This window comes from Arachis duranensis, chromosome 6, assembly GCF_000817695.3.
Source record: "Arachis duranensis cultivar V14167 chromosome 6, aradu.V14167.gnm2.J7QH, whole genome shotgun sequence".
Taxonomy (NCBI): Eukaryota; Viridiplantae; Streptophyta; class Magnoliopsida; order Fabales; family Fabaceae; genus Arachis; species Arachis duranensis.
The window spans coordinates 90,560,292-90,576,390 of NC_029777.3; the positions used below are offsets into that span (position 1 = coordinate 90,560,292).

The window sequence follows — 16,099 nt, forward strand, 5'->3', positions numbered from 1 at the left end:
TACTTTTGTTATTATAATATAAATTAAAAATCATAAATATAAATTATATATATTTATTTAATAAGAATATAAATTGATAAGGTATGTATTTATAAATGCCATTTAATATATATAATTAATGTTTACAATAAATATTGCTAGGCGCGTGAAAGAATACTAATTAAATTTAGTTCATCTAATTAAATAAAGTTAAAAATAAAAAAATTTTGGTTTATTTTGGTTCCCTAAGTTTGGTTACCAAACTTTTCTCATTGAAAAAATAAAAAATAAAAACCTACACTTAGATATAACTGTTGTAAAAGTTGAGCAAGACAATTTTTATTTTCTAATAAAAAAGGAAAAAAATAATAAATTATAGGTGAATTCTAATGTATTCTTTCCAAAATAAAAGGTAAATTATCCCTGTGATATATACAGTGATTATTGATAATTATCTTTCTATCAGAATTTCAAGATTCACGTTATCTTTTCTTTTCTTTTCAATTGACGCTATGTTTCTCTTGATACTTGATAACAGTGTCATTTTCATCATCCCCATTAAATACACTTCTTCTCCAATTTTAAAATTCTAATTCCTTTTAAATCGAATCACCATTTTCAATCAATTAAGTTAGGATTTTAAACTAATTCTTATAATTTCAATCTCTAATTTCAATGAGCACAACTATCAATTTTTCAGCTCTCTTCTTTTTAAAATTTTTTTTCATATTAAAAGATACTACGTTCAGAAAAAAGTAAAAAGGTATGAGTTTGTATGGCAGATATGAATTTGCACCATAAATAAAATTCTTATAGATAATTAATGGCATGAATAATAAAATAATTAATTAATATTTGAGGCGAATGTGAATATTAAAATACATATTTTATTTTTTCTTATTGTTATCTGAATAATAATTTAATATTTTTTGTGACAATATAATAGTTTAATATGCTCCACCAATGCATTAGTTTTTTTTTTAATTCGAAAAGAGGTGTATTTAGTGGAGATGATGAAAATGATAATGTTATTAAATTTTAAGAGAAACATAAAAAAAAAGAAAAGATAAGTAAATTTTAGATTTCTAATAAAAAAATAATTTATCAATAATTACTGTATATATTACAACGAATAATTTATTCTTTATTTTAGAAAAAATATGATAGAGTTCACCTAAATTATATATATAGTAAAAAAGATAAATTGATTTATACTGTGAAATTAGTAACAATTTTTCCAAGTTGACATGTTTCCTACCAGCAAGGCCACGATAGCTGTATGGATCTTTGGAGTTGCTGCTTCGTGATTGCATGCGAATGGGTTCCTTTGATGAGAAGAGAGTATATTCTTTGATTTCCTAAATTCTAGGCACAAATTTGCAGGGAAGTAGCTGTGGTCAGGTGAACAAACGCCTTTAATCAGCTCATTCGTCTATTTTAAAAATATATTATAATATTTAAATTTTGTTTTATATGTATAATAATTTATTGGCCAATTACAAATTATAACTATTTTAAATAGAATTGATATTTTAGAAGAATAAATATTAATTTATAAATGATTTATCAATAATTTATAAAAGATAAATTTACTTATATAAAATTATAATTAAATGAGCCTAAATAATTAAAAAAAAAGTATATGACTCTCTTTTTTATAATATTTNNNNAAATGGATCAAGGGCAAAATCTAGTTTCTTCTTGGCTGAGTTACTTCCACGGTCCACCCCTTATTTATTTAATTTGGACCAACATGAAACAAACATGGAGGTAAAATTGATGTTGACGCCTACTTTCATCTCATTGAACCTTCGCAAGTAGGTCATACACATTCACATGATCCTTCTCTTTCTCTTTGAATTGATATATAATTCTCACCAAATTTTCTAATAAGCTAACTAGATTTTCCGGCTTTAATTTGTACAGTTTGGCGATCAAAATCGCAAATTTATAAGCCGAGAAGACAATATCAAGTCACTGCATTTCGCACTCACATTAATGACATTATTGCAATCTAATTTACATGAAGAAGAATATCCTTATATATGAATTGCAATGTCTATATTATAATTTTTTATTTTTTTTTATAAATATAAAAAGTAAAAGTTTTATGCATTTATCTACAGATCAAAGCATAACTATATTTATATATATCCTTATAAATATCGTGAATTTGGTTTTCATCTTTATATAAACGGGGAGAAAGGATTGGTCTTTTTAAACTCAATTTGGGTAAATAGCTTAATTAAACTACTTTTGAAAAAATAGTTTAAACAATAAATGACTATATTAAAAATAGCTTATAAATAAGTTATTTTATGTTTGATTTTTTAGTTCTAAAAGTGCTTGTTTTATAGAAATGTGATAAAAAATAATAGTATTATGAGAGAAGTAATTTTTTTAACTTCTCTATAAACTCCTAAATAGTTTCTTAGAAAGTTGCAATTTGATTTTGAAAACTATACTAAACATTAATACTACTACTTTTTATAAATCAAAAGCTCAAAAAATTTACTTTTAAAATTTTCAAACAGGTCCTTAGTCAAAATTTTAAGAACATTTGGTTTTGACTCTTAGAAATTTTCATATTCACGTTAGTCCAAATATCTCAAAAAAGAATTAACAATTGATTTTACTACCTTAAAATTAGAAGACTGGATAAATTATTTATAGAAAATGTAAAGTTTAACCAAAATGATTTAGACAAATCATTATCATTTTTAAGGACTTAAAACGAATTATATAGAATGAAAACCAAACAAAATAATAGAGTCAACCCAACTTTTTAGGGAAAAAATTAGACCTAAATAAAGAAAAAAATATGTAAGGAGCAAATCAAAATCTACAATATCTTTAAGGAGGAAAATCATATTTAAACCAGAAATAAAAGAGTGATTATATATACATTCAGACTGGAACTTTTAAAGTAGTGAATATGCAACAAAATAGTGAAAATACATCTCTCTTCTTTCTTGAGTAGTTGTTAGAGTAGCTAATGCAAAGAGATGCTTATGAAGCACTTACTAGTTTTTATTATTTTTTATCAAAGTTTTAGTAATGTTGTTATTTGTTGCCCTAATTGTCATGGCACTTGGCACATACCGTTAACGTGACAAGAAGCTTTTTCTTCTTCTTGGCACTTCTAGTTTTTATTATTTTATTATAGGAAGTTGGTTTTCTATATCTCGAATCGCACTTTAGTACAGAACCCTTACGATGGCCCACTTCTTTTTCTTCTTTTGTTGCATTTATTGATCATAATTCATACCAATATAACGGGTATCATAATCAAATGTATAAACTCAGAAAATATAGTTGAGCATGAGGTACTTTCAGCGTGAAAAAGTGAAAAACTTTAAAACTATAAAATACCTTTTCACTAATTGAGATAGCTACAAATAAGGAAAGATTATACCAACGTGGAACAGAAACGGTATTCAAGTGTTACCCTATTAGTAGCTATTATAAAACAAAATGCAATATAAGTACTTTTTTTTTTTTTCGTATTCTACTCCAGCTCGATAACTCGATAATATAACTTGTATAATCTGTGACAACTAGGTTTGGTTAACAAAGACAGAATCTGTTTATTTATTTTTTCAAGAAGTGAAACCAAACTTGATCAATTCAAAATCATACATTGACCTATTTAGACCCTAAAAACAAGAATCAAGATGATATATAAATCTCATTAAGATTATCTTATTACATCTTGCGGTTCAAGCCCATCATCATAAGGCAACATTTTTCAATACTCTAGTTTTCTACCAAAATCTATGTATAAAAAGTCATGATCTACTAGTCAATCAAATAAGAGTCAATGACACTCGTAACAAGCAAAGTGGTTATGAGATGGAATGGCTCGCAAAAGTCAATTATTACTAGAACTAACAAGTGAATACCAGGCATAAATTATTAAGAGAAGGGAGCATCTTCACTTCACTAAGTAGTGTTTAGAAACTCTCCTGGGATACAAATATAAGAACAATGAAACAATAGAGGCAAAGATAGAGACAAACAAAGAAGAAGATCAATACCAAGAAGAGTGTGAAATTTTGTCAGTGTCCTGTCTCCATTGCTGCCCCTACTTTTTGGGAGGATAGAAAAACTTCGTTGCCTTTATACCTGTCTAAGCTACCAAATAGGTTTATGTACTCATTGTCTCTGTGTTTGTGTACAAGAGACAGTTTCGAAATGCTACCTTACAATGTTAAATGGTTCCACATCAACCAAATCCCAAATATAATGGAATCATAAAATTTGGAAAGAACCAATCTATTACTTCTTCACATGCAGTCAATATGTTCAGAACTTGAAATTCATATAATGCATGAGTATAAGAAACTTTTTGCACTATACTGCCATGTTCTACTGAATCCAAATGCAGCAAAATGATTAATTCTAAACAACGATAATCGTCGTCCGTATGGCGGCAATTCATAATAGATATCATGCCGTTGAAATTGAACAACAGATGAGGGATGACATAGTCACCAACAAGGGCAGGCATAGAGCAATGCTATAACAGATGCACATAGGTTGATTGAGATAGTTGGGTCATGCGGTATGATGATGGATTTTATTACTTAGGAAAATATTAAGCCATATTTCATAGAAAACATCAAACTAAGAAAAGGAATTTAGCTACTTTCTACCTTAAGGATTCATTATACCGCTAGAGGCAAAGACTAATCCACTCAATTCCCCCTGAAGGTACTGGACATAATCAATTTCTGCTGCCAATACCTAACACCCTATTTTGGAAACCTATAATCCCATGATGAATGCCAAACACAGCTCATTAGTGTACCAAGTTAACACATAAATGAGGCTCACGTCAATGAAACCAAAATTTCATCAGTCAAATCCACATCAATAATATCATGAACATACCTAAACTAAATTTTCAACTAATACAAAGGTGAATTGGCTTAATCCACTTTACTTGAACAACACAACTATTACAATGGCAACAATAAAAAATAATAGCAGAAGTCCTTTCCCACTTGGTGCTTATAAATAAAGAAATCAGAGAACACTGGAGGGCTGTAGCACTCTGGTACAGTGTCAGAACCAGAACATATATTTCTAGATTCTGTTTATAACAGTAGTGACAGTACTACTAACTTATATTCTTATGTTGTTGAGTTGAAGAATAAAACATAAAAAGCCTTAAATGTCAATGTATGGACTATTTGGTCCTTTCAATTCATGTTATGCATCAGGATTCAAGTATATAACTATATATTCTATTTCTAACACTTTTGCTGTACATAGAAAAGGGAGCAGTTTATGCAATATGCTCAAAAAGAACATTAAAAGTATCCATCCATGTTCACCTACTTCTAAAAACCAGCTTTTATATACTACTGAATGGATTTTAGCTCCTCTAAAGTAAGGAGCTCACTTGAACTATAAATTGAGGAATATCTTGATGACAAAATTAAGGGAGTGGATTCTGACAAACCCGGGCTTAGTTATGCATGTGATTTCAATTTATCATAACATCAATCATCGATTTTATCACTAAAAACTGAGATTTCACGTGTTTCCATTTTTCTCTCTAAAATATTTTTTTTTTTGCTTTAGAGGAGCTAAATCCCTTTTCGATAACAATAATACTTTTCCCTTTAATTGAAAGAAACATGAGGTATTTTCTAAAATTATTGTAGAAAATGTGATCACCCAATAGCACTCACAAACATTATTGCTAGAATGTGACTATCACCAAAATAATGGGGTATGTGTATTTTCTTTCAATCATATGTACTTGATATCAGTAGCATCTGAAATTCTGAATATACAACTGATCACTTATGTTAAAGTCAACAATTCAACATTTAGAAACCGAACAGGATCCAAGGAATTAGCAGACACTTATATTTCTTTATATTTTTTAAAGTGCTTAGTTGCAGTGCAAGAACCGAAATAACAAAACTGTCAAGCATATCCACTAATCCTTATAAACATGTAGCTAGTCAAGAGAACTTTGAAATTGAATTGAACAGTTGAACCTTTCAGTTTCAAGTTATCATTTTGACATTCTTGCAACAGTAGAAAGTCTCTAGTGCGGTATTGTCAAATGATCAATAAGTCATTAAATGAACCCCAAAACTTTCAACATATCAAATTAACTAATTATGGCTTATTACTATTCTCATAGATTCACAAAAGGATTCTTAATCCAAGTCAAGAAATTCTGGTTATTAGTAACAATCAACAATTGAAATATTGCAATGCTGCTCATAGGGTCAAAGTATGTGACTAAACAAGAAAAGAAAAACAACTAATGACATACCTGGAATACTTATGATGTACAGACATCTAAGTACATTTCTTATTGATCGTCATTCAACACCAAATCATTAACCAATTTCTCCTAGATACTGGAATATGCCCAACACCATGCAATGTCTTTAGACAACAATCATCTTCTAAACAATAAGAAACTTAACCTTGTTTCTTATTGAGTCTCAACTTTAGATACACCTGCTTTCAGTGCAACTTCTCGTTTATTTTGGATTTGGCGAACAAATTCATTAATTACTACATGTAACCTCACATTAGGCTTACGATTAATTGGGACATTATAGCCTGCCCTTTTTACAGCACGAAGAAGACACTTTTCACCTAATTGGTAATGAGTTGTGCAAGCAGCAGGAACCACAGACCTCAACACTGGTTTATTACAATATGAAGGCCCTGTTGGCAAACTGCATAGAGCCATAAACCTTTATCAGTAAATTTGTCTGTCTGAGAAAATGGTAATTATTATGAATAGGAATTAGGACAGCAATATTGTAATACATCAAAATAGAAAAGGACAAAGCATCAATTTTAAAATTACAGACTTTAAATTAAGAACATAGTACAAATTACAAACAAAGCTTCTCATACCTTGAACAGCAAGTAGGGATAAAAAACTCAAAGGGTATGTTTGTAAGTTAAGGCTTTGACGGGAAAGAGAGGGAAGGAATGATTGAATTAGAAATCAGACTTATAATTAATCATCAAGCCTTTCCAGGAGCTCCCTTCCCTTCCAAATCCTCAATTCACAAACACACCTTGTGTTAAGGAAGTTGTCTCTATGGAATCTAGAAACTGTGTGGTAGAAGGTGAAGTGAAACTCTATGCATTTATGCTTCAATGATGCACAATTAGATCAGGAACAGAAGTCAACAGATGTGTTGTGAGTTTTTCAGGTGATAGTGATATTTCTGAATGCAACCAAAGAATAAACTATTTGCAAGACATTGTTGACCAATAAAGTGCAATGCTTGGATTCTTTGGTTGGCTTGAATCCATAAACTAGTATGAATAGCTGGTAAGCGAGAGTCATATGACACTACTGAATACAAAATAAGATACTCTTTTAGTAAGCAAAGCAGCCATAACATAGTTTTCTCCAAGAACTTAAGTAAGATTGAGGTGGGCATAAAACGAACTGACCAATAGGATTACCATTTATAATAAAACTTTGGTATAATGGGATAATTATGAAAAGCAGTTGCATTCAGCCAATGAATGACAGAAATCAGGACAGCATTATATATATAAAAGCATCTTACATCATCTGTATTACTTTGTATGGGTTGTCTTTGCGCTAAACAAAATTTTCCAAATAAAAAATGCTCGACTTTTACCAAAACAAACAAATTAAGTAGATACTGATTATTAATTAAATCAAACTATGCAACCATCCAGGCCTTTGGGAAGAAAGTTGATACTACTGCTGGTTGAGAAAGAAGCCATCACGGCATCACTGCTGCCGCCAGTTGGCCCTCCTCCTCCACTCTAGGTGGTTTTCCTTTTCCCAACTCTTCCCTCTGCTCTCTTTTCAAGACTGTTTCTGTTCCAATTGTTCAATACTCTGTTTCAGTTCTATTTTTAGTCTTTTTCTTGGCATTCGTTCTTCTTCCACTTCATCTCTAGTCAATCTAGATACTTCATTTGTTAGTTTAAAAACAAGATGAGACAACGTCTTTGGTGTTTCTTTTGAGTTTTTAGTATTTGACTATGCCATAGTTTGCACTTAAGCTCTATGTCTTTGTATTTTTGTGCTTTATGGCTTAATGTACTCTTTATCTGTTGATTAGCTGAATTAATTGCACACTGCATGAGTAAAAAGTTGCTTATATTGCTTAGATTTTATAATCTATTACATGTGCAGCTTTTCTACGTTTTGTGGATATACATGTATTTTCAGTCCTATCTAAGATTTCCACCAATTCTCACAACGCCATTCGCCATAATCCTATGGCGGAATTTTCGCCCTCCACCATGAGCCGCCATTCACATTCAAAAACTATGCTGTAACGTTGAGGTGCAATAGAGGGGTAAAGTGCACATTTTCAACACAAGGAAATTAAATATACATATTACCAGATACTTCTAAGTATCTATCATCAATGGTTTTACATTTGCAATAGAGACACTCGGACCAGTGACGACTCGAGGTGAGGAAACCTTGGAAACTAGGCGTGACATACTCAAATTAGTTTCCTTTCCCGATAGAATACCATGGGGATTAGTCTCCTAATTCTCAACGATTAAAACTTTGGATTCTATTTACCCTAAGTATTAGAGGAGCCAAATCCATCATCAGGTTACTTCCTCCGAGACTTTAACCCATCTTTTCCAAACCACACACGCATTATGATAAAAGAATTCCATTCATTGTTCGCTAAAAGAAAAAAGCGCAACATGAAAACGAACACAAAAAACAAAAAATTAAAATACAACTCTTTAACAAATTTCAAATTGCAAGAAAGCCTATCAACCAAAGAAAAAATTGCAAGAAAAAAAAACTTGGGGTAAAAAAGAACTCACTTTTTAGCGACGGTTCTGCATCCCCGATAGAGCTTCTGTTTCGGATCCGAAAGTATGTGAGCGTGACAGTACCGAGTAAGCGCCATAGCCTTAATCTTACATCCACCAAAAGCGCACCGAACAATGTCGTCTCCTCCAACTCCCAAAACGGCATTATTGTTCCTCTCATTGCCGCCGATTGCGTTGTTATTGCTCTCGTCGCCCAAAACGACAGCGTCGTTTACGCCGCTAGTTTCCTTGAAGGGGCTCTTACCGTAGGTCCAATAATACTCCTTATACTTGGACTTGATCTCTTCCATTAGAGCCCAATAGTGCCCTCTGTAGCACCGTCTGAGTTGCCTCGTTCGGCGGAGCCGACGAGCGGTTACCTCGCGTTTACTCAGCACAAGTGTCTTGGCAAAAACGGCGTCGTTTTCAACTCCGTCCAGGGTCATAGGAGGAGGTGGAGGTGGCGGTGGCGGTGGAGACTCGTCCATTGGTGGTGGTGGCGGTGGGGCTGCCTGAAAAGTTTGGTGTGTGATGGACGGAAAGTAGGATAACAGAAGAGACTGAGCAGGGATTTGATTTAATTTGATTTGGCTTTTAATTATTGGTATGTTAATTTGGTTGTGTGTGCCTGTGTGGTATGAAAGTTCAGCTTTGTAAGCGGAAAATCTATTTTATCGTTAAAAGCTTGGCCAACTGTCTTATCAGTTATCACTCTTACGGCCTTATGGGAGACTAACCGACCGAGAGTGGGAGGGTTTAGGCTTTAAAACTGAACGGCGATTGAATCGGTCATGTTTTTGGATCATTAGATTACTAGTTTAATCGGGTGAATCACTAATTGAATCGATTGATTCGCTTCTACATAAACTAGTGTTAAACTCGTACGATGTACGGATTTATATTTTAATTTCACGTGATAAATAAAAAATAATAGTTTATAATTATAAATTTTTCCAAGTTTAGTATAACATTATTATTGTCATTCTATAATAAACGTATTTAATATGTTATTTTATCTTTATTCAAAGTAAAATACAAATGGAACAGTTTGAAGTTTATAATATTCTTGAGTTATAAGAAAAGAGACCTAAAAAAATAAGAACATATATAACTGTAATAGTAGCATATTAATTTTACACTAAACTTTATATTATAAGACTAATGAAATTTATAAACAACCTAGTATTTTACTAACCTCATTAGAAAAGTAATTGGCATATGATGTTGTGTTCTATGTTACACATTTTATTTCAAGTCTGAAAGTATAGTTAATAAATTAGTTATATCTACGACAAATATTTGTATAAAAGTGCAAATCATAACATGTTACTAAAATGAAAATACTATTTTCTTATCTAAATATTATTAAAAATTTCGTTGAACGCGACATTTGTTATTGATGAGTTTGGATTACTGTCTTTATTTAGAATTAGAATGTTCAAGCCATTGCGACTCTTAATTCTTGACAAAATAACGTAAAGTTGCCCATTGATAAACACTACTTTTCGAAAGTAAAGTCCTACATGCGATAATGATTGACTACATAGTGAAATACTTTGGTTTCAATGTTTTTCTCCTCATATATAGTATCCCGTCAACCAATAATGTATAAGTTGCATTCTAAATATGATTTAGTTTGTTAACACTATTAGATATCAATAGCATCACAAACAGTTTTCTCAATTAATGACCAGACCTTGTTAATAGCTGCAATGAATTTTCTATCGTCACATAGTAGTCCCATAAAATAGAAAATATATTGAAAGTTAGGATATGTAATCCCATTAACTGTCCTAATAGACTCATATGTTGTGCAACTTTTTGAATAATTAACAAAATTCTTATATAGTAGATATCATATGTATCCGGTAGAACATAATTTAATCTCCCGATAATTTAATCTTGCGTGGATATCATTCCCTTTCTTCTGTATTATAAACAAATTGATTTAGAAACTCAGTATACGTTAGAGTTTGACCTGCTTCAAATTCTTTGTTAGCCTCCATCCATGTTAAGAACATCGTACATTTCCCTTTCTCTTAATCAATGATTTTCTCAAGCTTGTTATTGTCTTTAAAGATGATATTTTATTTTCTAGGTAAATAAAAGGTTAATCTCATTACTGAATATCATAAGTCAAAGTTCTCCATCGTGTAGATAAATACCTACAATCATAAAATTATTTGATCTCATAATACATTTTTTTAAATATGTTTTATCATTTACCATACCAATAATAACATTTTAAATAAAAAGATAGAAAAAATATTTATTCACCAAAAATATTTTTTTCCTCAACAAATTAAAATCCTTCCAACACGAATTTTTTCTCACAATTATATATTTTGAATTTGTTTTTATCAATTATAATAATAATAATTAATCATTTTTTTATTTTTAATTAAATAAAAAATACACAAATTTTTTGTATGTACTCTTGATGTACTCTCAATTTTATTAAGTATCAATTATTTACATGATCGAACAAATATTTATTTTCAGCAGAAATAATTTTTTTAACAAATTGAAATCTTTCACATACAAAAAAATTTAATACTATAAAATATTTTGTAACAAAATAAAATTAAAACAACAATTTAAATACAAAATATTAAAACAAATAAATTCGAATATATAGAATGAATGAAATCTTGAAATAAATCCAAATAAATAAACTTACATTAAAGTAAATATTAAAATTCCTAAATTTCGTTTTACTCATCTATTATGTGTAAGTGTTTATATTTAAAAAATAATAATTGATTATCCATTATCGATTTCTCTTAGTAAATTCATGAATCGAGTCACAAAAGCCTTCTTAATTGAGACATGTATTTTTTTAAAAACTTTTTAAAAAAAATTAATCATGAAAAGATAACTTAAAATTAAAAAGTAACAACTTAAACAAATAATAATAATTTATGATTTAAAAAAGTAATCTGTAAATAACTTAAAATTTAAAAAATAACAACCTAAGCAAAACAACTTAAAGAAATAACTTAAGTTTAAAAAATAACAACCTCTTTTAAAGATGACGTTTTGTTTCTGTTTTTAAATTTAAGCTCTTATTATTTTGTTTTCGAACTTGTTTCTTACTATTACTTGCTTTTTGTTGTTTTGTTATTACTTTTAAATTGTTGATTTCATTATTAAACAACTATATCTTAATTTTAAAATAATTTATAAATAACTTTGTTTAAATTAGTTCAATAATATTAAGATTTAAATATCTAACTACCTTGTTAATAAATTCGAAAACTAAATCTTTATTGATATTGATATCTAACAATCTAACCAAATAATTTATTTTTTAAAAAAATTAGTTTAATAATATTAAGATTTAAATATCTAACTACCTTGCTAATAAACTCAAAAACTAAATCCTTATTATTATCTAGCAATCTAACCAAATAATCTATTAATTTATAAATAAAATTACAAAAATTTTTAATAACGATATTTAAGAAAATAATCTCGAAACCCAACATATGAGCGTCACGTCAGCAAAAAGTCTCCCCATTTGTATTCAGTCTAGAGGAAAGATTATTTTAAATTTAAAAAGTAACAATTTAAGCAAATAATAAATTATAATTTATAAATAATATTTTTAAAAATTTTAGTGATGATACCTAAGCAAATTATTAGTTCAACAATATTAAAAATTAAATACCCAACAACCTAAGAAAGTGTATTTAAAAATTCAAAAGGTAACAACCTAAGTAAATAAAATATGTTATAATTTATAAATAAGAGTTTAAAAATTTTTAGTGTCGACATTTAAGCAAATAAATTTCTAAACTCAATGTATGAGCACCACATCAGCATAAGAAAAGCTCCCTATTTGTATTGCTATTACTATAAAGATAAAGATACACTTATGAAATGTGTAATATAATATAAAAATATATATTTTTTAAAATAAGAAAATATTTGATTTATTTTATTTATTTAAAAAATCTGTTAAACATTTTATCGAGAGAATTGTCGTAATACTCCAAATTACTTTTTTAAATATTTTTTGTCGAAAATTTTAGTTATAAATATATTTTAATCACAAAATATTTTATTTTATTAAATAAATGAGTTCTAATATCAAAATTCTAGTAAAAAGTTTTTAACAAATAATAAAAAGATTAATTTCACAGTTAATAAATTCAACTAATAATTAAATTTTTTTTCATTTCTTTAAATAATGAAATTGAAAATGAATAGCTTATAATTAAAAAGAGAAAAAAAAATATGAAAGTACCTCTATTGTTGTATAGAAACAATGTAAATGGAATAAAGAGAAAATTTATAAATATGACAAATGAAAAAATTAAATTTAAAAATCGAAACGGTTAAGAAGTCACTTAATTAGGAATTAGTATTAGAATTTCAAATTTCAAATTTTTAAATAGAGTTTGCTAATTAGCTAGTGCAAATTTTAAATTTTTAAATAAATTTTTTTAATTAAATGTTCGTTGTTCATCAAGAATATATGAATTTGTTAATTTAAGAATGATTTTATTAGTTTCGTCATAGGAATTTTTTAATTTAAGAATGATTTTATTAGTTTCGTCATAAATAGTATCAATTCTATTATTTGTCGATAAAAATAAATAAAATTAAATACAATCTAAAAATTAATAACCTTATAAATTACGTAAATGTAGAAAATATATTTAAAAAGAGAGAAAAAATGGAAGTACTTCTATTGTGCAGAAACAATTTAAAAGATAACAATGTAAATTGAATAAAGAGAAAATTTATAAATGTCGCAAGTAAAAAAATTTAAATTTAAAAATTGAAATGGTTAAGAAGTCACTTAATTAGGAATTAGATTTAGAATTTCAAATTTTAAATTTTTAAATAGAGTTTTTTAATTAGCTAGTACAAATTTTAAATTTTTAAATAAAATTTCCTAAATTAATTCAATTTTGTCGAAACAATATTAGAAATAGAATTAAAATTTCCTAAAATGTCAAATTAATTTTTTTAAATAATATAAATAACCTCACATTTTAATAAGATTGATAATTCTATTTATTTTAATATAATCTTTTGTAATTAGCATAGTAACTTATAAATTATATAAAATTTTAAAAAATATTCTCAAACCTAATTGCTTACTTAAAAATTCAAAAAAAAAGTTTATTCGAATTTAAATTTAAAATTTTAAATATAATACTTTAATTAAAAATTATAATTAGATTTTCTTTTTAAAATAAGTACACATTAAAAATTAATAACTAACTTAATTGTATCAACAATAATCCAAAAATTTATAACTTTATGACATTAAATACTAAATTAGAAATTAACAGAATATCAACGGTGTAAATCAAATTAAAAATAAAACCATAAATAATAAACAAATAACTTCAATTTATATTTAAAAAATTCTAAATTCCAAATATAAAAATCCAAAAGAACAAAAAAAAATATAACAACTCTAAAAGGAATTCTAAAACATGTGCATCCAAATTCTCAAGTTTGATCTTCTTGCAAGTTGAGATATCTCCTTGCACCTTCGAATCTTCCGACTCCAAAGATAGTCGCTTGGTTAGTGTAATAGCATTTTTCAATACTTCGGATTCATCACTGTCCGCAACTTCATTGGAGAATTCAAGCAACAAATTCTGTACAAAATACTACGTTAAATTAAAGACTTCCTTCTCACCTTTGATTTTATCTCAATAATATTTTTTAATAAAATAAAGATCTAACTTTGAGAAAATAAACAAACAAAAAATTCATTTTTTGAACAAATACCTTAACATCTTCTACTTTTTCTCCTTCAATGATTGACAAAGCTTTTGAAGTTGGAAGCAAACCACCAATATAGTCAACATCCTAAAATTATAATTAGTTATTAATTATTATTTATAAATTAGATACTACTAATAATCAAAGAGGAGAAAATGTTACATTTTTTTCAAAAATGTTTCCCTTAATAAAAAGGTTTGTTACCTATTAATAATATTAATAAAAATATTCATAACAAAATAAGTTAAATAATAATTTAAAAAGATGAAAATATAAAAAATTTTAGATTTATAAAAATAAATATATGATTACCCATCATCAATCTCTAATTTAATAATAGTGTACTTAATAGATTTGCCATTCTTTTTAAGAGTTCTCTCACTCTCAATTTCAGCAAGATATCCAACAACATCTGAAATGATTTAAAATAAAAAAATTGTTATCAATAAGTTTGTTAAAAATCAAAACACAGCCGAAATTATCAATAAAATAAATAAATTTATAAATAAATTATACTTTTTCTAAAACAATAAACTTACCAACTAAGTAGGTGTAATCGTACCAAGACGTGTATTTTTTTTCTCTAGAATTGATAAACAAAAATCAAAGAACAATTAGATGGGGATAAACAAACAAATTTAAAATATAAATAATATAAACTTAAAATAAAATAAAAAATATTAGTAGAAAACTCACGTTTTTATCGAACCAAATAATCTCAATTGAGTATGGCAATAGAAAATTTTCGTAAATTGATAGTGTCCATAACCATATCACTCGTATACGTACACACAAATTGTCAATTGTAGGATTGATGTCAGCAATTTTGTGAATACCAGCCATTGGAATAAGTATAGAGATTTTGGATATATAAAAAGAAAGGGATTGATGTACTTTAAATTGTGGTGCTTTACATCTCTCATAACTTACACTTTTATAGTTGCATCATAACTAAATTTTCTTAAATTTGGTTGACTTTAATTTAAAATTTAAAAAATAACAAACTAAGTAAAACAACCCAAATTTAAAATTTGAAAATAACAACCTAAACAAATAATAATTTAAAAAATCTAAACTAACGTAAATCGTTATAGTAATATTAGTATGTAACAACCGAAGTATAATTAACGTAAATTTTTTTAAAACTCTAAATTTCTTTAAAAGAATTTATGTAGCTGCAATTTAAAAAGAATCAACAAAATTTTAAAAAATAATACTAAAAAGAATTAACAGATTTTTAAAAAATAGTGTTAAAATATAAAAAAGAACAATCTAAGTAAAATAATTTAAAATGTAAAAAATAACAATTTTTTAAAACTCTAAATTTCTTTAAAAGAATTTATGTACCTGCAATTTAAAAAAAAATCAACAAAAGATTTTTTAAAAAATAGTGTTAAAATATAAAAAAGAACAATCTAAGTAAAATAATTTAAAATGTAAAAAATAACAACTTAAGTACAACAATTTAAAATTTAAAAAATAACAACTTAAATAAAATAATTTGAAATTTAAAAAATAACAACCCAAGTAATTTGAAAATAACAACCTAGACAAA

The 16,099-nt window shown here is 27.3% G+C and overlaps 1 protein-coding gene across 1 annotated transcript in view; it reads right to left on the minus strand.

Moving 5' to 3' along the window:
- Positions 1–6,155: 6,155 nt before the first annotated feature.
- LOC107494574 (uncharacterized) overlaps positions 6,156–16,099 on the minus strand; it is a 15,912-nt gene continuing 5,968 nt past the window's right edge. The window contains exons 2-3 of the mRNA XM_016115619.3: positions 8,809–9,654; positions 6,156–6,692 (exon numbers count right to left, since the gene is read on the minus strand). Of these exons, the coding sequence (XP_015971105.1) occupies positions 6,443–6,692; positions 8,809–9,284 (726 nt within the window). The 5' untranslated portion in view covers positions 9,285–9,654 and the 3' untranslated portion in view covers positions 6,156–6,442. The remainder of the gene's footprint in view (positions 6,693–8,808; positions 9,655–16,099) is intronic.